Source organism: Microcaecilia unicolor, chromosome 1 (genome assembly GCF_901765095.1).
Source record: "Microcaecilia unicolor chromosome 1, aMicUni1.1, whole genome shotgun sequence".
NCBI lineage: Eukaryota > Metazoa > Chordata > Amphibia > Gymnophiona > Siphonopidae > Microcaecilia > Microcaecilia unicolor.
The window spans coordinates 213090659-213113754 of NC_044031.1; the positions used below are offsets into that span (position 1 = coordinate 213090659).

General features: G+C 41.1%; 1 protein-coding gene across 3 annotated transcripts in view; it reads left to right on the top strand.

Annotated features, from left to right (window-relative positions):
• Window positions 1–23096, top strand: part of ELMO1 (engulfment and cell motility 1) — a 683834-nt gene that overhangs the window by 309070 nt on the left and 351668 nt on the right. For 2 of the 3 annotated variants that reach the window (XM_030204026.1, XM_030204017.1), the window contains exon 15: window positions 16202–16306. In XM_030204026.1, the coding sequence (XP_030059886.1) occupies window positions 16202–16306 (105 nt within the window). Of the gene's footprint in view, window positions 1–1585; window positions 1588–16201; window positions 16307–23096 lie in introns of all 3 variants that reach the window. The other variant, XM_030204035.1, reaches the window with a different exon arrangement.

Here is a 23096-nt window from a genome sequence, read left to right on the forward strand (position 1 = left end):
GTTCATGCTTATGAATTTTGTATAAAGTATAAAACTGAGGCAACGTTTTAGCTAAGGTATTGTTTTTTTTAGATATATATTTTAGTGGAAGTCATTCTGCTGTAAAAAGCTGATTCTTGGTTAGAGGCACTAGAGGGCAGTAGTATCATGACAGATGTTTTCTACAGCTGTTGTTGAATGTTTGCCATGCTGAGTAATTTATAGACTGGATACAACAAACAGTAGTATATACCTGTGTCATTCTGCTGAGCTAGAACAATAGGCAAAGACACAAGGGAAGCCAGGTTTCAAATTCTCTGTCTTCCACCAATGCTTCTTATAACCTTGGGCAAGTCTGTTTACTTACTGTTTGCCAAATGCCAACTTAGCATGTCTTGATCATTGATTTGGAATGGGTGAGTAAATCCAATACATCCAACTGGATTGAAGGATTACTGTTGAAACATTTCAGAACATTACTAGTTTAGAATTTTATATGCGGTGCCTTGTGTCCAGTATGTACTGAGAAGTTAAATGTGGTAACACACTATAACTTTATATTTTTAATATGCAGTGGTAACAAGTACACAGACAAAATTGTGGTTAGAGCACCAGTCTTGACATCCAGAGGTGACTGGTTCAAATCCCACTGCTGCTGCTTGTAAAAATAACTTAATCCTCCATTGCCTCAGGTACAAACTTAGATTGTGAGCCCTCCAGGGACAGAGAAATACCCAGTGTACCTGAATGTAACTCACATTGAGCTACTACTGAAAAAGGTGTGAGCAAAATCCAAATAAATAAATAAATCTCTGGTGCAGAATGATTTAATGCTGCTTGGAAGAATAAAATCATGGCTGTTATTACTTTTGTAGCAAATGCTTCAGTTTCTTTTAAAAACTAAAAAATTATTTATTCTGCAACCTGATAGAGACTGGATACTTAAGCAATTTTTTCTAAATAGAAATCACAATTTCCTTGAATGTAAAGTAAGAATGTACCCAGATGTCTCTAAAACTACTCAGAAGAAAAGGCAAGAGTTTCTAAAGTTAAACTCTGTTAAATATATATTTTTTGACTCTAAACAATTGAACTCTTTTCTGGAATCCAAGATTGCTGGGTTACCTATGCTACAGCCAAGGAATATAACAACTTCAACGCCGTGATAAGTATAGAGAGATCACTCGAATTTCTTCTCTGCCACCTTTTTCTTTAACTTAGTTAAAAATTAAAATTATTTTTCCTATGTATTGAGGAATTGCCTCCTTATAGTGGACTAAAGATGAGAAATGGCCATGATTTAAACACAATGTAATAATTAGTTCCCTGAAGCTTTGTAATGACTTATAGTCATCTATTCTAATTTCAAGGTTTGTACTTGGAAAAATGTTGTAAATGCAATTAAGAAATTAAAAAAAAAACTAAAAAATTATGCTTGAAACAGCAGTATTGTGGAATCCTAACATTAAGGAAAATAAAATCCAAGAAACATAATAGCCCATGTAAATTACTCCAGAATAATTGGGGTAGATTCAAGGAAAAGCACTGAAAAAATAATTTTAAGAGAAATTACCCCATCTCAACAAACTTTAAGCACAGAGTAAAGTTGTTACTCTTATGAACTAAGGAGGGAAGTTATCAATGTGGGCTGCCATTAAGACATGCTATTTTACTGTTAACCCCAGTTATTAGTACATAGATTCAAAGGGGTTTAACAGATTATATGATAGAGATCTACAAAATTCTGAGTGGAGTGGAACATGTAAATGCAAATCTATTATTGTCTCTCTCAAAAATTACAAAGACTAAGGGAAACACCATTAAGTTATATAATGTATTTAAAATAAATAGAAAATATTTTTTTCACTCCGTGCATAGTTAAGCTCTGAAACTCATTGCTGGAAGATGAGGTAAAAGCAGTTAATGTATAAACCATTAGATACAGAGAGCACCAATGTTTATCCCTGGGGGTAAATAGCATGAAGTCCTGCTATTGGGGGGGGGGGGGGGGGGGGATTTTTTCAGGTAGTGATGTTAGAAACAGGATAATGGGCTAGGTGGACCTTTGGTCTAACCCAGTATGGCAATTTTGATGTTCATATGTTTCTTCTTTGATTCTCCAAGATATATAGTTTTTTTAAAATGTACATAGAAGAGCAATAAAAATGATAAAAGGTTTGGAACTCCTCTCTTATGAGGAAGTGCTAGAGAGGTCAGGGCTTCACCGTGGACCTTACTTTCATCTTTAAGTATGGCAAGTTAGTGGTAACCAACAAGACAGAATATATCTTATCAGCTAAATATGGTTCCACAATGGCAAACCATAGAGAAATCTATGTAACTACAGGAGGCTTACAAAAATGAGCTTACCCACATCTGATTTGTTATCCCTCAGGGATACTACAGGTAAAACAGGAAACCTGGCGAAACAGCAGCTGCCTTCCCATCCACAATTCAGTACTTGTTCTAGCCACTGAGGAAGCCTCCACCACTTCTGCCAGACTTGGAGGTTATACAACTGAGCTGCTCCTCTGCTAAGCTCATCATCTTGCCCATGTCATTCCTGAGAAGATGAATTTTTATACAGGAAAGGTAGTTTGAATTAGCTGAGGGGTGGGTCCGTTCTCAGTCAGGAGAAGCCGAACTTGTCTTATTCTTTTACCCATATGAGCAAAGCAACCAAACACTACACACACCAACATAGATTTCCTGGACAAATCTGATGAATTGCTTTGAATGATAATGAACAGATTTGAACACGGGCATGCACTGGATGTGATATACTTGAATTTAAGCAGTTTTTGGCACATTCTCATGCAGGAGTATAATATATTAACTGAGCAGCTTGGTAGCAGGCCTTTAGATCATTGACTGGATTAGAAATTGATTTAGAACACAAAGTATTGCGAAATAACATTCATGTTGAGGTAAGAAAGGTCAGCTGTTCTTTGCCGGCAACCTCCCTCCTGTCAGCTGATTGTTGCTGCAGTTTCGGTGGCTGGGGACTGAGGAGAGCGATCCAGCAGGCCGGTCATTGCTGAGTGGGCGCCATGGCATGCGATGGGGCTGTTGGTAAAGTGGAGCTGCCAGGCTACGTGTGCTGGAGCATACCAGAGTTGCAGGCCCGGCTGGGGGAGCTCGCAGCCCGGTGCTCTCCATCTTCAGCTTCATCCTCTTCACTGCTGGTTCAACACGATGCTAATCTGCAAGGTGGATGTTTGACGCCGCTCAATCAGCACTTCCCTGGTGCCTTTGTGTCCCGATTCATCAGCTTTTCCAAAGTCTCCTGCAGGCCACGGTCGTCACCTACACTGCTTGTCTCAGGCATCTGTCACTACCTTCTCGGCTTTGCTGTCCTGTTCGCCTGCCTTAATGAGTCTCAGCGAGTCAAGACCTGATTTTGGACTTTTCTTTCCTTCCTCTTCTTTTTTGCTTTCATTTTCCTGCCTACTTGCTTATTTGTTTTACGATTGTATTTATATTCCCTTCCCTTCCTTCCTTTGTTCCTTCTACCCTCTCAATTCTCATTGTAATTATTTCATTGGTTCATTGTAAGCCGCTTTGGGGCTGCTAAATTGCGGCAAAAGGTGGGGTATAATGACCTAAATAAATAATGGAATGCATACCTCTGAAGGAGTAGCCAGATTGAGTAGCTGTCCAGGTTCTTGATAGCTAATTTTCAGTGCAAAAAAAGCATGGAGGCATATGTTTAGGGTGCAGAAATCGGAGGAGGCAATATGCATTTGGAGGGGGGGCAGGGGAAGGTGGGGGAGAAGGGCCATACTGATGTACTAGGCAGGACAGTACATGCAATGTGATCAATGTAACAAAACAGGGTGACAAGGCATAATCTAGAGCCAGAAAAATGCTAGGGTTTAAAAGAAGAGACATAACCAGTGAGAAAATATGTCATCAGTGAGATCTCACCTTGATTATTATGTCTAGTTTTGAAGCCTGTCCTTCTGAAAATATATGGACAGAACAAAAGTGATGCAGAGCTGTACTACTGAAATGGTATGGCATTAGAAGTTCTCTAAAAGGACCCCATACCATTGTAGTAGTTCTACTGTGCATCGGTTTTGCTCTGTCCACAGATGCATGACCATAGAGCAGTAGTTCTCAGCCCAGTCCTTTGGACAAACCCAACCAGTCCAACTTTTGTTTGCTGCTTAGAAAGCTTTTGGGACAGGTAGTCAAAAAAATATGAATATGTATGTTGCATACACTGCTTCCATTGTATACAGATTGATTTTATGCATTGTCATTGTGAAGATCCTGAGAACACAAATGTCTGAGTGCATTCTGAAGATGGAGTTGAGAACACTGCCTTAGATGAGAGAGAGAGAGAGAGGAGTGTGCTCTGATAGAAATATTCAAATACGTTAAAGCAGCAGTTCTCAAATTTGTTCTGGGTGAACATTCAATTATGATTTCAGGATTTTCATGAAAAATAAGTACATATGAGAGAGATTTGTATTCGCTGCTCTCAGTTCATGCAAATTTATCGCCTGCATATTCATTACAGATATCCTGAAAACCTGACGGATTTCAGAACCACTACTTTACAGGTATAGGCTCCAAGTCCGTAGAGTTAAGGGTAATGAAAGAAGACCAGGACTTGGGCATGATCATATCTGACGATCTTAAGGTGACCAAACAGAAAAGGCAATGGCAAAAGCCAGAAAAATGCTTGGGTGCTTAGGAAGAGGAATGGCCAACAGGAAAAAGGGAGGTGATAATGCCTTTTTATAAGTTATGGAGAGACCTCATTTAGAGCACTTTCAAAAAGATATAAACAGCATGGTGTCATTTCAGAGGGCAGCTACTAAATAGTCAGTAGTCTACAATATATATTCTTTGGAAGAAAGTCAGGAGAGGGGAGAGATGTTAAGGCATTTAGAAACCTACATAGAATAAATGACCAGGAGGAGAATCTCTTTCAATTGAAAGGAAGATCTGGAACATAGGGGTACATAAATGTTGCCATTCTAGGAAAGACCGAAGGTCCATCAAGCCCAGTATCCTGTTTCTAACAGTGGGCAATCCAGGTCACAAGTACCTGACAAGATCCCAAAACAGTACAATACATTTTATGCTGCTTATCCCAGAAATAAGCAGTGGATTTTCCCAAGCCCATTTTAATACTGGCTTATGGACTTTTCTTTTAGGAAGCTATCCACTGCTTTTGCCACATTTTTCTGACAATGAATTCCAGAGTTTAATTACATGCTGAGTGAAGAAATATTTTCTCTGTTTCGCTTTAAACTTACTACTTTGTAGCTTCATTGCGTGCCCCCTAGTATAGAATGAGAGCGAAAGAGAATAGACTCGAGGGTAATATAAGGAAATACTTCTTTACGGAAAGAGTGTAGATGCTTGGAATGGCCTCCAAATGGTAGTGGTGGAGAGGAAGACTGTATCCGAACTCAAGAAACCATGGGACAAGCACAGAGGATCTCTACGGGAAAGGAAGGGATAATAGAAAATATGGATAGGCAGACTTGGTAAACCAATAGGTCTTTATCTGGTGCTATTTTCTATGTTTTTGTGTTTGTTTGTTTTTCAAGGAATAGCCTTCCAATGAGGCAAAAAAAGAATTGAAGAGATCATAGGATAAGCAGAGATGATCTCCTTCTTGCAGAGAATTGAAGGGAAAGTTATAAATGAGCTATGGTCTGCAGCATTTTACCAGGGAATAAATTATGTGGACTGGATGGGGTCTTAACAGCTCTTACCTGCCATTGTATTCTGCTTTGGAATCCTGTTGTACAGTGTATTGGAAAGTTTGCACATTAGATTCAAGAAAGGTCTTAAAGCCCATTTTTTTCACTAGCATCTGGCCTGGAGTAGGTATGATGGGGGGTGGGAGCAGCAGTCCATGATTGTCCACCTTTCTTTCCTAAAATTGGTTTTTATTTGGATTTCAAGGCCGGTTGTCTGTTTAGTCTGATGTAAGCTGCTTTTTGTATTTGCAAAAGGCAGTGTAGCCGGAATGGAAATGAATGAAAAAAAGAGCAGAGATGAGTAGCTTGGGTAGCATATTATCGCCATAAACAGTCCAGCCTGAGGCAATCTGCTTCATCCTTATTTACAATTTTCTGGTTATCTTTTATAATACAAGTTAATTTCTGCTATAGGTTAAAACAGTTTCTGCATGCCGTGTGGCTTAAGGGTACATTACTTTTCATCCAAGGGACCTGGGTTTTGTAAAGATAAGGTTGTCTTGGGGGATGAAAATACTAATCTGGGCAAAAGCCCCAGATCCCATTTTGTCACGGTAGCTCCATTCTGACATCTGGCATCATTTCCTCACGAAAGCTGCCATGTCATGAATTGGAATAGCCTGCACAGTGCTGATATCTGTACTGAACCAGGAAATCTCTGCTCTGCTTCTCAGTCTCAAGGAATGACCCTTAACAAGTGGCGTTCCTGGCCTGGATGGCGCCCGGGGCGGAGCGCCGATGCGCCACCCCCCCCTCGCTAGATGACACCTTCTCCCCCCCTGGCGAAATGACACCCCCCCGGGTGCACGCTGCTGGGGGGGGGGTGCCGCGGCGCGCGCCTGCTCCTCCACGTTCGCTAAATTTCGTTTGCTGCAGCTCCCTTTGCCCCGGAACAGGAAGTAACTTGTTCCGGGGCACAGGGAGCTGCAGCGAACGAACGAAGTTTAGCCAACGCGGAAGAGCAGACGCGCGCCGCGGCACCCCCCAGCGGCGTGCACCTGGGGCGGACCGCCCCCACTGCCCCCCCCTTGGTACGCCACTGCCCTTAACCCAATATTAGTAGGTGGGTTTGAGCTGCAAGGTTCAGTTCTTACGCCACTTCTTTTTAACATTTTTGTAAGGGATGTTGCCGAAGGGCTGTCTGGTAAGGTTTGAATCTTTGCGGATGATACCAAAATATGCAACAGGGTAGATGCCCCGATGATGTGGATAACATGAGGAAGGACTTAGCAAAGCTAGCGGAATGGTCTGGAATTTGGCAGTTAAAATTTAATACTAAAAAATGCAGGGTCATGTATTTGGGCTACAAGAACCCGAGGGAACGGTGCAGTTAGGCGATGAAGAACTTTTGTGCATGAAAGCAGGACTTGGGTGTGATTGTATGTGATGATCTTAAAGTGACGAAACAGGTAGAAAAGGTGACGGTGAAAGATAGAAGGATGCTCGGGAGCATAGGGAAGAGGAATAGCCAGTAGGAAAAAGCAGGTGATGATGCCCCGTATAAGACTCTGATGAAATTGTGTATAATTCTGGAGATCACACCTTCAAAAAGATATAAACAGGATGGAGTCAGTCCAAAGGGTGACTACTAAAATGGACAATGGTCTTTGTCATAAAGCATACGGGGACAGACTTAAAGATCTCAATATATGTACTTTAGAAGAAAGATGGGAGAGGGGAGATATGATAGACATTTAAATACCTATGCAGAATAAATGCACAGGAGAAGAGTTTTTCAATTGAAAGGAAGCTCTGGAATGAGGGAATGAAGGTGAAATGGGATAGACTCAGAAATAATCTGAGGAAATACTTCACTGAAACGGTGGTGAGTCTGTGGAACAGCCTGCTGCCAGTGGAAGTGGTGGAGATGAAAACAGTATTTGAATTGAAGAGAGCTTGGGAGAAGTCCATAGGATGTCTAAAGGGAATGATAGGGAGAGTAACGGCATGGATGTGCAGACTAGATAGGCCATATAGTCTTTATCTGCATATATTTTTCTCTGTTTCTATGTTTTCACTCTGGCTGAATTACTCCTGGCCCCATATTTTCCCCAGGGTCATCCCTAGAAAAATAAATTGACAGCTTCCATTTGCATCTTCTAGGAAGCAGCTGAATCCAGATGGATGATAAATTCTTAAGTGAAGTTTTGCAATCTGATTTATCAAAGAGCTGCCTTTTTTGGAACAGACATTTAATCCCTTCTCTTTTACAGATCACAACACTGGAAGCTTATTCAGTGTTAATATTACAGTTCCATTTAACATTTCAAGAGCTTTTATCTGTTGAAATCAAATTAAAGTCATAGAAGATTAAAAGCACCAGTCTCCATTTAATTTTATTTTAATATGTACATTGCATTTTCTTGTTGCAAAAATGATTTATTTTTAAAAAATGAGTGGAATGTTGTTCCACTTAAATAAGTAGTGAATATTTAGATTTCATTTTCCTTACCTCATTTTACATTAATCTAATGAAATCAGTATAATGCTCAAAATCTTAGTCCAATTAGAAAGCATCACCTACACACTAGGGTCTATTTATTAAAGTGCATTGATGTACACCTTTAACATGATTTTAAATAAAGGAAGCTAAGCTTTTAATGAATACCAAGTTGGTAATATGTATTTGATGTCTCCACATGACTAAAGGTCCAGCTGCTATCTAACTAACCCTCTTCTCACCAAGTTGGTATGGCATCTTCCTGCAGCAAGAACCAGCTGTCTGGTTCCCCATCTGATGCTGCAAAAGCCTTCTTGTGGCAAGCTTGGGATCACTGCTAATATGGTTTGACTGCTGAGGAGTGTGTAGCAGAAGGCAGGGATGAAGCAGAGCATGATTGTTCTTTAAACACACGAAGAAGGCTAGCTAGCTAATCATTTAAACCGATTAAAATGAAATCTATAATTTTGGCATTAATGTTAATCAGGAATTATGCTATTATTCATCAGCCCTCTCTCTAATAGTCAAGGTACCTTACACTCAAACTGTTGCGTAATAGGGCCCAGCATTAGTCAGAGGGAAACTGGATGCTGTCTTATTGGAACTGGTGTTGGAACTATAAAAGCATGCTACGTTCAAACTTATGTATTTTTCTAAGATTGTTTTGTTAACCCCCACTACCCAAAAGTGATTAGGTCAGTGGATAATTAACATTCTTAAAAATGTACAGTTAACAAGGTCATGGTGTGATACATGCAGACTTAGCCTAACAGCACTGTCCCCTAACGGCCAACCATAGGTGCCAATATTTCAAAATGATTGGGAGCGTCAAGAAAAATATCATTTACCCCTCCCTGGACACAAAGAAGGAGCTTACTCAGAATTGGGAGTGTTCAGCACCCACTGGCACCCAAAAGGTTGGCTCCTGTGCCTGAGAAAATAACCAGACTTTCACTGTCTTCCAACCAAGTCCCACCCTAAACATACCCAGACCATGCCTCCTTGCTATATGCATGAATTTGCAATTTGGACGTTTATAGACGGAGTGGAGGAGTGGCCTAGTGGTTAGGGTGGTGGACTTTGGTCCTGGGGAACTGAGGAACTGAGTTCGATTCCCACTTCAGGCACAGGCAGCTCCTTCTGACTCTGGGCAAGTCACTTAACCCTCCATTGCCCCATGTAAGCCGCATCGAGCCTGCCATGAGTGGGAAAGCACGGGGTACAAATGTAACAAAAATAAGTAAAATAAATATCCCCATATATGCCTACTGGCAAAGTACTCGCCATTATATCAAAGTACATACTTTTATACTGGTTGCATTGATTTGGAAACTGTAAAATTTTATTGGACTAAAAAGAAAACAAAATCATGTATACATTCTAGTGTACATCAATTTTAGGAGCCTCAAAGGTACACATGGTATACATTATACTCCTGGAAGCATGTATACATGCATAGAGGGTAATTTTGTAACAGTCCACCAAAGTGTACAAGATACATAGGCACAATATTGTGTTTATTTTATAAAAGGCATAAAAAATAGCCAGTGGAGCAAAAACGACACTCGAGTTTGTATACTTTTAATGATCAATGGCCAAAATATAATTTGTGTAATTCTTCTCATGCTATGGAGCAGGATATATTTATGCAGATGATGTAACCATATCTCTTGTTTGTCTGTCCTAATTAGATTGTAAGCTCTGTCGAGCAGGGACTGTCTCTTCATGTTCAAGTGTACAGCGCTGCGTACATCTAGTAGCGCTATAGAAATGATAAGTAGTAAGCTCTTTGAGCAGGGACTGTCTTTTTTCTATGTGCAGCGCTGCATACGCCTTGTAGCGCTATAGAAATGCTAAATAGTAGTAGTAGTAGTAGTAAGTAGTAGTTTTATGAGGTGTCATTTATGCAAAAAAGGACTTAATGGGGCCATTTTATAAACCTGTACACTAGTTAACTAGTGAGGCTGTAATATAAAAATCTGGGGGATGAAGGAGAATTACATATGGAGATGCTTTTAAAATGACTTCTGTATTATGTTTATTTATGCTTGATGAATTGGGTTTTTTTTTTTTTTTAGCAAATAAAGCAATGTACAAAAATAGTTAAAAATGTGAATAAAAGGAAAGGGGTGCCAAAAATAAAGAGGAAAGGAACCAGTCACACCAAAGCACAACTAAAACATAACTGCTACACACTTTTTTGGTACAACTGCCTGTGATTACAGAAATGCTCTAAATTTTAGAGAAAAAGTAGGTTTTTAAAACTACTTTAAAATTCTTCAACAGAGGCTCAGCTCTAATGAACAGAGGAAGGCTGTTTAAAGAAACAGAGCCATAAAGTAAAAGGCGCTTTTTCTTGTAACTTTATAATAAGCCTGTCTGAGGTTTGGTAAGACGAGTCTATGATCGTTGAGGGAGCGCAAACAAGGGCTGGAGTGTATTCTGTATATGGGGCGGGTGTTTCTGTGTTGTGTGTTCTTTCAGTGTGTAGCTCTATGTAAAAATCCATAGAAGTGTGGCTTATTTTTCCCCCAGTAGGAGATGTTCTAGGGTTTGTTTTGTAATACTGCCTTTTCATAGGTAGGCGTGTTTCTTTTTGAGGCTAAAGAAGTTAGGGCTCTTCCACTTGGAAAGGAGATGGCTGAGAGGAGGTACAATTGAGGTCTGCAAAATCCTGAGTGGTGTAGAATGGGTAAAAGTGAATCAGTTTTGTACTCTGTCAAAACTGTGGAGGAGTGGCCTAGTGGTTAGGGTGGTGGACTTTGGTCCTGGGGAACTGAGGAACTGAGTTCAATTCCCACTTCAGGCACAGGCAGCTCCTTGTAACTCTGGGCAAGTCACTTAACCCTCCATTGCCCCATGTAAGCCGCATTGAGCCTGCCATGAGTGGGAAAGCGAGGGGTACAAATGTAACAAAAAAAAAGTACAAAGACTAGGGGACACTGAATGGTTACATGGAAATACTTTTAAAACAAATGGGAGGAAATATTTTTTCACTGAATGAATAGTTAACCTCTGGAACTCGTCAGAGGATATGGTAACAGTGGTTAGCATATCTGGGTTAAAAAAAAGTTTGGACAAGATCCTGGAGGAAAAGTCCATTGTCTGCTAATGAGATAGATATGGGGAAGCCACTGCTTGCCCTGGGATTGGTAGCATGGAATGCTGCTACTATTTGGGTTTCTCCCAGGTACTTTTGACCTGGATTGTCCATTCTTGGAAACAGGATACTGGGCTGGACGAACCATTGGTCTGACCCAGTATGACTTCTTATGCCTGGAATGCCTTCTCTGTGAAGTTGGTGGGGACAAAAACAGTGGTGGAATTCAAAAAGCTATGGAATAAACACAGAGGATCCCTATATAGCAAGAGCTGTTCTTGGAGCATCAGGTACAACCCTAAATAAAGGCATAGAGGGGCATAACCTGCAAGGAAAGGCAAGTAAAACCCTAAATAAAAACATACCGGTGGGGGTAACCTTTTTGGAGTGTCAGCGCTATAGAAATAAATAGTAGTAGCAGTTAGTTATTGGACGGACTAGTTGGACCTTACTGGGATTTATCTTGTCATCATTTACTATGTTACTGTCATGTTGCTAAATATCGCAAAGAGAACTGCAAGCCAGCAAAAAATGGCATGGGTTAGTACATCAGCCTCTGAACGTATGCATCTATATTATCTCTGAAAGCCTGAAAAAGCAGGAAATACTACCAGGTGAAAAATAGTTCTAAGCCACAGAATGAAAGACTGCATGATTATAGTATTACTAGTAAAACAGGCCCGTTTCTGACACAAATGCAATGGGCGCTAGCAAGGTTTTTCTCGGAGTGTGTGTGTGAGTGACTGTGTGAGAGAGAGAGAGAGTGAATGTGTGTGTGTGTGTGTGTGACAGAGAGAGAGTGAGACTGCTGGGTGTGAGTGTGTCTCCTCTGTCCCCTGCCCCCCCTCCAGCCACCCAGCGATTCTCCTCTCTTCCCTGCTCCCCCTCCAGCCACCCAGCGAGTCTCCTCTGTCCCCTGCCTGCCACCCAGCGAGTCTCCTCTGTCTCCTGCTCCCCCTCCAGGCACCCAGCGAGTCTCCTCTGTCCCCTGGCCCCCCTCCAGCCAGCCAGCTATTCTGTCTCCCCTGCCCCCCCCAGCCACCCAGCGATTTTCCTCTCTTCCCTGCCCCCCTCCAGCCACCCAGTGATTCTCCTGTCTCCCCTGCCCCCCTCCAGCCACCCTGCGATTCTCCTCTCTCCGCTGCCTCCCCCCTCCAGGCACCCTGTGATTGTCCTCTCTCCCCTGCTCCCCCTCCAGCCACCCAGAGATTCTCCTCTCTTCCCTGCCCCCCCCTCCAGGCACCCTGCGATTGTCCTCTCTCCCCTGCCCCCCCTCCAGCTACCCATCGATTCTCCTCGCTCCCCTGTTTACATCCGTTGAAGCGGCCGTGTCTTTGAAAGCCCTGTCCGTCTGTAGCCTTCCCTTCGACTTTGTTCCCTCAGAGTCCTGCCTGCTGACGTCATTTCCTCTTTCCGCGAGGTCAGGACTCTGAGGGAACGAACTCGAAGGGAAGGCTATAGTCGTTGAAGTTGTGCCTCGTGCTGCTATCCTGTGGTTGGTCAGTGCTGTTTGTGACGAACCCGGAAGTACGTGACATCAGTTCAGGTGATGGATACAGTGTTACAGACAGCACGAACCCTTCAAACCTTCACTGCCAAGGAGTCAGCTTCAGAACATTGGAGGTGCTTTTTATTATATAGGATGGTGCAACTACAACACTTGATAAAGTTCTGCAAAGCAGGCCTGTGTAGTCGAAGGCTCTAATTTCATCAAGCCAAAAATGGTTTCAAAGTGGTTTATAATAGAATACATTCAAAGACAGAAAGATATAAAAGTATCAGAAGGGTAGGCTAGCAGAAAGATGTGAGTTTTTTAAGAAGTTTTGAATTTAGGGGTGCTGAACTGGCCAGTACTTTCTTACTTCTCTCCCCATCATCTGGTGTTTGTGGCCATATTAGTGATACATTTCTTTCCAACCACATGGCCAGCAGAAGTAATGGCATTCTATAGCACATCAGTTTCGTTCTCTGCCGTGTGAGGCCATCTCATGGAATGACAGGCAAAGAAAGTAGATGATGATTGGGAAGAGGTAGATTCCAAAGGGTGGAATTGGGAGACCAGATGGTGAAAATCAGAGGGACACGAGAGAGAGAGAGAAGGAAATGAATGGAGAGGAGTTTACAGAGAAGTAGGAGGTAAAATTAAGCAAACAGAAGAGAGAGGGGTAACAGAAAATGCAAGTGAAGAAAGTACTGAAAACAGAAAAAAAAAAAAAGACCAAGACTAATGCAATTAGAAAAATGGAATGAGAAGACAACAAAAGTAGAAACAATATTTTATTTTAATGTCTTTGGGGAAAGTGCTTCTCTAATGGCTTTTCATCTCGCACAGTATGAGAAGAAATACATTTCTGTTTCTCCAGTATTGGCACTACTTGCATGGGGTTCTCTTCTAACTTGTAGTGTCTTTTTCTTTTCTTTTTTTTCTTTATATTTAGAGCCAGTTGGCTCCAGATTTTCATGATAATCTGTTCCAGGATTTTACTCCTTTGCAGGCATGAACTTGTAGTCTTGCCTTTTCTAGGGAATGTGGTAGCGTATTCAGAACTACCATGGGTAAATCTGTTCTGAAAATCTGGAGCCAGCTGGCTCTCCCATTAGATGAGAGGTTGTCTGTGCTCTGCATGTGTGACAGAAGTGTGAGGTAGTTTCCTAGACTTTAGCTTTTATGTAAGGATCATTAGAGTACGACCTGCTCTATTATCCAGCAGGACGTGGGTGTATGGGTGTCCTAGGCTCTAGTGTATTAGGATTTTTGGTGTTTGAGGCCTGAGCATTAGTGCTTTTTTGATATGGTAGGTTTGCTTATATATGTTTGGGAAGCTGTTATTTTCTTTTTGATTGGGTTTTATGTTATCTCCAAAGTGTCTGATAGTGGAGAGTTTTTGTTGCTGTTACTAATGAGGCATCAGCATTTGTGTACTTATCGTTGTTCTGTGCTGTGATGTTTCAATCAGCTACGTTCTGAATTTATTGATATGTGTTGCACTTTGAGTTATTGAGCACATCACTATATGTTTTGTTAAAAACTTTTTGTGTTGATGATAATGATTTAATATTTTATTTCCCACAATTTCAGTAGTATTTAATAATTTTGATAGGGGTAATAGTTTTTCAAATACATTTCTCCAATTTTTCTTTAATTAAATCAGCATTTGTATGTCATATGTTGAACTTCACCTGTGACAGTATTGCTGCTGCCAGTAGGTAGGTGTATAACTCGGGGAGAAGGGGATGGGCGGGAGTGGCAGAATGAAGATTCACCTAGGTTGCTTGATTTACTTGCACCGGCCTTGTTTATAGGTTCAGAATGTCTAAGTTAAACAGAGCTTTCTCCATGGCTGGATTCTTAAGGAACTTTCTCCAGGTGGTTTGAATATTTGTCCCTTCTCCACCTTCAGAGAAAGACAGAAGATCCAGCTTTGTGTTAATTTTAAAAATATTATTTTAAAATGGTTGTTGCTTAGTATTTAGAGTAGTGGGCCGGAAAACTAGCATTCAAATCCTGCATCTGTCACTGCTTGTGACCCAGAACAAGTCACTGCACCCTCCATTGGTGAGATGCACAGAACTCCGGCATTGTAGAGAGCAGCACTGGAAAACACTGGCTAGAACACCAATTTTGATTTAGCAACCAATGATCAACGCTAACAGCATGTAAATTATATGCACACTGTCAGTGTTGAAGATTGATCAGTAAAGGGGGTGGAACCTTCCTGGTGCATGCCCACTAGAGCTGTGTGGGAGGCACAGCTCTTGTGCGCATGTCCAGTGAATGAGTGGTTAGGACCTGGCCTGAAGGCTACATTGGTGGCATTTGAATCTGACTCCCTGGTTCTCAGCCTTTTGCCACTAGATGAACTGCTCTTGAAGGCTGTTGGCTTGTTTCTTTGCTAGGTTCTTAAGCAGAGACAGGGGCAAGATCATCATAGGACAGGAACTGGCCCTGGACAAAGCTGGTAGCCAGCAGGTGCCACCCTCCCACGAGGAGAAGACATGGGTCAAAAGGGCTGATATTGTGATCGGCAGTAGACCTAGGTTTTAGTCAGGGCATGGGGTGGGGGGGGGGGGGGTTGCGAACTGGTTTGCTAAGCATTGGAAGGAATTGCTATCAAGCTAATTTTAATACTAGTGAGCTCATTAGCGTAGGACTTTCGATCACTGCTTCTGGCCAAGGTAAAGCAGTGGCTTAAAGCCTTTGTGCAATAGCCATAAAATAACGTTTCATTTAGACTGGCTAAAGCCAGTCTAAATGAAGCATTGCAAGTCCGGTTTGCTTTGAGCATCTCACCCTTAGTTTGTAAGCCATCTGAGGCAGAGATGTACCTACTGAGCCATGAGTTTGAAAAGGTGAGATATTTTAAATCCAAATGTACATACGTGTGTATAAACTTTCTGCTTGGACACCACATTCTGATGGCACCTTAAAGACTAGCCAATTTAGTGTGACAGGCGCTTACAAGGTGAAGCTTCCACTTCATCGTAAACTGTATTACTCTACTTTTTTTTTCTATATATCTGTATCTATCTATATATATATATCATGTGAATTTTTTTCTGACAGTTATTCTCCCAAGATGGCACATGGACCGCTGAGCTGCTACAGACAGTAAACACAAGCAGAACATAGTACTGTGAAATCGCAATATATTTTATGTTCTGTAAATGAAAATAAATAAGGTTCATTTATTCCTGCAGTGCTAAATGTTTTCATTAGTTGAAATGAGTGCTTCACTCATTCATAATATGGCTTTGCATTTCTCTTGCTCACAAGAAATAAGTCATCTGAATTTCAGAGTTTTAGGAAAGGATGTTTGCATCCAGCTGTGCTCCCCATCTCCATAAACAAGAGGCAAAAGACATTCGATATACATGATGATATAGTCAGCATGTGTCCTTATAATGACATTAATGGCATATCTCTGGGATTTATAGTGGCATTTCCTTTATAAATTACAGAATCATGTGAACCCAGCAATGGATTTTACCCAGACTCCACCAGGAATGCTAGCCCTAGACAACATGCTGTACTTTGCCAAGCATCACCAGGACGCATACATCCGGGTAAGGACTGAATGAGAAATAGAAATGTCTCTTGGCTAGGTGTTTGATTTCTTTTGCAACACATGATGGTGAACACACGTGCTAATTAACAGGTAAGGCATAGCCATTAAGAAACTTTTCAAAGCAACAGTAAAGTGTCATTGTACTAAAGTATGTTAACATGCATAGCCTGTTTTGTGGGTGCTAGAAGTATAGCTTATACACTTAAACTGACTTTCAATTGTGTTAATGTGAAGTCTATGCTAATAAGATAATAAGAAGCAAAACTATTTAAAACAGCTTGTAACCTGTTTTATATAGTTTCATGCAGCAAAAAAAGAAATGGAAGCAAAGTGTTTTGAAGATGATGCACCAATCCTAACTACACCAGGAAGAGGTGCACGTAAACTTTTGTGATACTGCCTATGCACATTTAATCTATGCATCTTTTGCATTGGCTTTTAGTGCACATGATCCTACATATCTTGTAGATCTTCCCACAGAACCCATCTTTATGTACCTTAACCAATTCCCTCCTCAGAATGTCTCCATGTTTCCTTCCTTTTCAGCTCAGACTATGGCTGACTTACATCCATGACAAGTTTCACAAGGTTAACCTTGAGTTAGGAACATAGAACATAAGCGTTGCCATACTGGGAGAGACTGATGGTCCATCAAGCCCAGCATCAGTGGCCAATCCAGGTTACAAGTACCTGGCAAGATCCCAAAACAGTACAATACATTTTATGCTGCTTATTCTAGAAATAAGTGGTAGATTTTCCCCAAGTTCACCTTAATAATGGCTTATGGACTTTTCTTTTAGGATGTTATCCAAACCTTTTTTAAACCCCACTAAGCTCTCCATCTAGTCGCCTCCATTTTCCTTTCTCGATTTCCACATCCTTCCTTTGACCTCCACCACCCATTTCTTCTTTTTTTTTTTGTAAATCACAGGGGAGGAACCTGGACATCTGTTGTTTTTCTCCAGACTCCTTACCTGTTCCTCTGATCCTCAACCTGCAGAAGCTCTACCTTCCCTACTGTCATCCCTTCTGTCTGTCAGATCCTTAAGCTATCATTTTGTACAACTGCTCCTGCTACCTTGAAAAAAAAATTCTTTGCTCACAAACATTTGTCAAAAACCTTCACTGGATTCTACCTACCTTGCTAATTTACTCAAACATGCTGTTCACCCCTGATGTCTTGACTTTTTCATCTTGAGGCATTCTTAATTTACTCCAATCTGGGTTTTACTTTCCGCATTCTACAGCGGCTGCTCTTGCCAAAGTCTCCAGTGACCTATTCCTAGCCAATTTCAGTACCTTTATTTAATCCTCATTCTTCTTATTCTGTCCACTGTTTTTGATACTTTTGATCACCACCTACTCCTTGATACCTATTTTGGATTTCAGGTCCCTCGCATCGCACTTCTAATGTATATATCTCTCCCTTGCTATCTCACTATTAATTGGTATACATTAGGGCTCTGTCTTGGGACTTCACACTCTCTGTGCTTGTTTCCATGGTGTTGCCTGGATGATCTGCTGCCATCTAAAACTTAATATCCCCAAGACAGAACTTCTTATCTTTCCCTCTAAACTTATCTTCCCCCTTCCTCCTTTACCTCCGTGGATGACACTGTCATAGTTCTGGTCCCCTTAGGCCATAGCCTTGTGGTCGTCTTTTACATTTCTCTCTCTTTCTCTGCACATATCAACAGACTGCTAAAACCTGACATTTTTTTTCTCTAGAACATCACCAGAATCCACTCCTTCCTTCCTTACTCACCCACATTCTCATCACTTCCTACACAGACTACTGCAACCGGATCCTGACAAGTCTCCCAATAATCTGTCTCTTTCCAATTTGGAAGGGGGAGGGGTATCAACATGGGGTACTGTTAAGACCAGTATTCCCTTCAAGCTGTGTGGGAATTCTCCAACTGCATTCCTTCAATAATGGGGCTTCAATAACGCATTTTCAGTTGCTTGGGATTAGCAGATTTCTTGGAGTCTTGCAGAGCTTCCCTGTCCCTTGCTATTGAAAATCTGATACTGAAACAGCACCTCCCACTGGCAGGAGTGTAGGTGGAGGATTCCTACACAGCTTAGAGGGAATGTTGGCTAAGACATGTTTTACTGTTAACCCCAATTATTAGTATCTAGGTCTCATTGCATAAAATGGGACCTGTGATAAAATAACACATCTTAATGGTAGCCTGCATCGATGACTACACCCCTAAATCTATTCAAAATTCAGCTGCACAACTTATCTTCTGCCAGTGTCATTACACTTATTTAACCCCTCTTAAGTAACTTCATTAGCCTTCTCTTCATGTCCACATGGTAATCTCACTATGTAATAACATACAGCAGAAAACTGAGTTGCTTGTATTTGTTCAGGTATTCAAAATATACTTTCGGATGGAATGCCCATCTAGGACAGGATTAACACTGAGGTGGGCCCTAAACTAGCATGATGCCCCCCTCCCCCATTTTTAAATCCTTACCAGTGTGTTAGCCTCTAATCCAATGTCTGGCATAAATTACAACAGCCTTTCACCTCTCCTTTCTTACCAGTGGAAAGATCTAACTTGGATGCCATTGAATTAGTACATCTGTATATTTGGGCCTAGATACCTATGTAGTTTGCCTATGCCATAACCCTGCCCTGGACTAATCAATGTTTTTTTTTTTTTTTTTGAAGGATTCTTGCCATTTTACAAAACCAATGTTCTGTTTCAGTACAGCAGAGGAATAAATATAATGGCTTATTAACATAAAGAGGAAAAAACTGTTAGTCATGATAATTGCAAAGATTGAAGTTTCTGGCCCTTTGCTTTTAAAAATCATGTAAAAATGCAGCCAGATACAATGTACGTAAAACAAAAAAAAAACATTCACGCCCTGAGCTGGAACTTAGTCAGTTTGCTTGATAGATGGTCTTAAAAGCTTTTGATCTGAAAATTATATGTATTAAAAAAACAAAACAATCTTTGCCAAGATTACACTGGACTGAATTAATGTTTCCACTGTGCTGAAAGCAAAGAAAAGGAACGGAAGTAGCCAAACTCCACAAGTCAGGATGTCATAAACAGGCTGAATTTATTAGAACAAAATCCAATCTTCAAAATAATGTACAGTAATCTTCAAAATAATGTACAATAACGAAAGAAGCATAAAAAGTACTGTAAATTGGTACTTCAAACTATAAAGATGACCCAACATTGTAGTGTCTCGGCAAAAACATTGCCTTCTTCAGGGGTCCTAAGGTGAAGTACTGATGGATTGTACTCTACCAGAAAAAACTCTAGATATATCGCTGAAAACTCTGAAAAAACACTAAGTATGAACAGCGTCTGTCCTTTTTTTGGTCCACTGTGTCGAAAGTCACATTGAGGGAAATATTCAATGTGTGTGTGTTGGGAGGAGAGGTATCAATGTGAAAATATCTAGATATCTTTAACTGGCTATTCAGCAGATATGCAAAATACCATTTTGCATAAAGATATCTGGACCTGTGATACTTAAGTTATCCATGCTATTTGGATAAATTTTTGGCCTGTCCCCAGACTGTCCCTTGCCCCTTCTATACTTAGGTAGATAACATTTGGCCTGACATGGAGATGGTCTGTGCAAACGTTTGATTACTGACCCAACATTTTCAAATCAAAGGATTAAGCAGAATGCCAGATGTTAACGGCATCAGTCCTTTTTGAAAATATTTTTGTTTTTGTCTTCCCTCTGATTTTCAGCTCATTATTTCTCACACCAGTACTTCTATTGAAGTCTGGCCGATATTCAAAATGATTTTACTGGCCGGAATTGACCGCAGACTGGTTAAATTGCTTTTTTGTGGCTATCCAATCATTTTCAGCATCACTTAACCAGTTATTTTTGCTGAAAATGACCAGTTAGCGCTGAATTCAAAAGCCGCTAACTTGTGGGCATTCCAGAAGCGGAGTCGGGTTAAGCGCCAATATTCAGCCCTTCACTGTACAAGTAAACCACATAAATATCAGTTCTATCTTTAAGCAGTTTGGCTTATGCAGTCAAAGGCTGAATATTGACTTGATCGGCTATCTAAAAAAAACAACCGGATATCCAATTCCGAAGCCTGGACAGGGCCCACTGTTGAATATTCAGGAATAACACTGGCAGCGGGCAACAAAATGCTCACTGCCACTGGCAGAATTTTGAGGGGTGTAGCTGGTGGTTGGGAGGCTGGGCTAGTGCTGGGCAGACTTATACGGTCTGTGCTGGGGCTGGTGGTTGGGAGGCGGGACTAGTGCTGGGCAGACTTATACGGTCTGTGCTGGGGCTGGTGGTTGGGCGGTGGGGATAGTGCTGGGCAGACTTATACGGTCTGTGCCAGAGCTGGTAGTGGGAGGCGGGACTGGTAGTTGGGAGGCGGGGATAGTGCTGGGCAGACTTATAGGGTCTGTGCCAGAGCTGGTGGTTGGGAGGCGGGGATAGGGCTGGCCAGACTTATACAGTCTGTGCACTGAAGAGGACAGTACAAATAAAAAAGTAGCACATATGAATTTATCTTCTTAGACTGGATGGACCGTGCAGGTCTTTTTCTGCCGTCATCTACTATGTTTACTATGTTTAATCCAGCCTAAAAACAGACCTCTTTGAGGCCACTTCAAGAAACTTATTGTTCAGTACATGGACTCTTTATTTTGCAGATGACCACCTGTTTTCTCAAATAGACCCTCAGTAGACCTCTTTCCTTGTGGTTGGCCCTGTCGTTTTATCATACTGTAAAGACCCCTGTCCCAGTTGTTTTATCTGTGCTTCTTTCTGTCTCTTTAGACTGTGAACTTCAAAAAGCAGGGACTGTCTATTATGAAGATAATTTTATAAAGCGTTTTCTGTGTGTAAAGCATGTTTTACAAGCAGAGTATGCACATGAAATATAGGCATGGAAATAGTATACCTACTTTTACTCAGAATGTAGAAGTTCTTGAGGTGTAGTTTGGGAAGACTGGATGTTGAGTGACGATGTACATGTGTATTTTATCAAACAAAAATAATATGGATAGCAAAATATATAACACCTCTCAGAATCCAACCTTATTTTCCTAATACACCATTTAAGAAAGAGCTGAAAGCATGGACATTTGAGATTTGCCCTATATTTAAGTAAATATAGTGTAAATCTCAAATGTCCATGCTTTCAGCTCTTTCCCAAATGGTATATTAGCAAAATAAGGTTGAATTGTGACATGTGGATTTTATGAAATCCACAGTATACATATATACTGTATGTGTGTGTGTGTGTATATAGATGTATGTGTGTGTGTGTGTGTATATATAATATACACCTTTTGCTGAGCAGGTGTAAATCAGACTAATTACATGAAAACATAAGAATTGCCGTATTGGATCAGCCTGAAGGTCATATAGCCCAGTATTGTGCTGCCAATAGCACTTTATAGACGTTGTCTCCAGGAATTTGTGCAAATCTTTTTTAAACCCACTTACGCAGACTGATTTTACCACATCCTCCCGCAGTGAGTTCCAGAGCTTAACTATTATGGTATGTAGCCTGGAGGTCACTGTGGATTCAGCCACAAAAGTGGAAAAAAAACAGGGAAAGTGCTCCATTCAAGTTCATGTGCTTTTAAGCTTGGCCCCTTTTAAAGGGGTTTTTGACTGCATTTCCCATCAGGCATTAGGGCTGGAATTGGTAAAGAGCATGTGCTTGAAGAACCTGGGAGGAGGGCTAATTAGGAAGCTCCCAGGTGCTTGATTACTGACCTGTCTCATGGTATGAGGGGAATTTAAAAGAAGGTTTTGCCTTTTAGAATGGAACACAGCCAGGGCACACAACATGACATAACATAGGGGAAAAGAAGGATGGATCTCCCCAAGAGAATGGCATTCTAGCCACTGTAGCTAGGTTCTCTCTTCTTGCTTGTTTTCCGAGGTACAGACAGATGAGTCTGGGGAGGAGTTTGGTCTCCACAATGGGTAGCTATAAGTCTGAGGAAGGAGAAGAAGTTTTCCTCCAACAGGCTTCCATGTCAGCTGATAAGGAGCTTGATGTATTTAAAAGCCCATGGGTGAAAGGGTGAAAACCAATCCAGGAAGAAAGGTATGCAGGAAGATACCTGTGAGTTTGCTTCATAAAAGGTTGCCCTGCAGTATGAAGCAGAGGTGCATAATAAGGAAGATCTGTTAAAGCTGGGCAGTTCTGGAAAGGAAGACTGCAGTTTCAACGTATAGACTTTGTATTGAAGCACTGCTGTGTGTGTGCTTGGTGTGTCAGAAAATCTGAACTGGAGTGCCATGTAAAACAGGAATTGTAAAAGGAAGAAATAAGGAATTACCTCTGTATAGTTGTAACTGGGAAATAAAAGAATCTCAAGTCAGTGATACGAAGATAACATGAGTTTTGTTTTGTTAAGAAACATTTGATTTTGAACAGTTTTAGTGTGGCTCTGCTGTATGTGAGGCCCTTGAAAGTAGTCATTGCTTAATAAAGCCCTTGGCAGGGTTGTCTTACTGGCATATAGAGGGTGCTAGGCCCTCGGATACTGAGTGTCTGAGACCAGGACGTCCTGGGATCATCACACTGTGCATTGAGTGATGAAATATTTTATCCTATTTGTTGTAAAAGTATTACTGTGTAACTTCATGGCATAGTTTTCTTGAAAGAATAGACAGGTGATTTCATTTACCTGTTTCGCTCCACTCAGGATTTGTACTCCCTTGACCATCTCTTCTCTTAGCTGAAGAACTCTAATCTCTTAAGCTTTTCCTCATATGAGTCTCCTTTCATCCCCTTGATCATTTTGGTCACC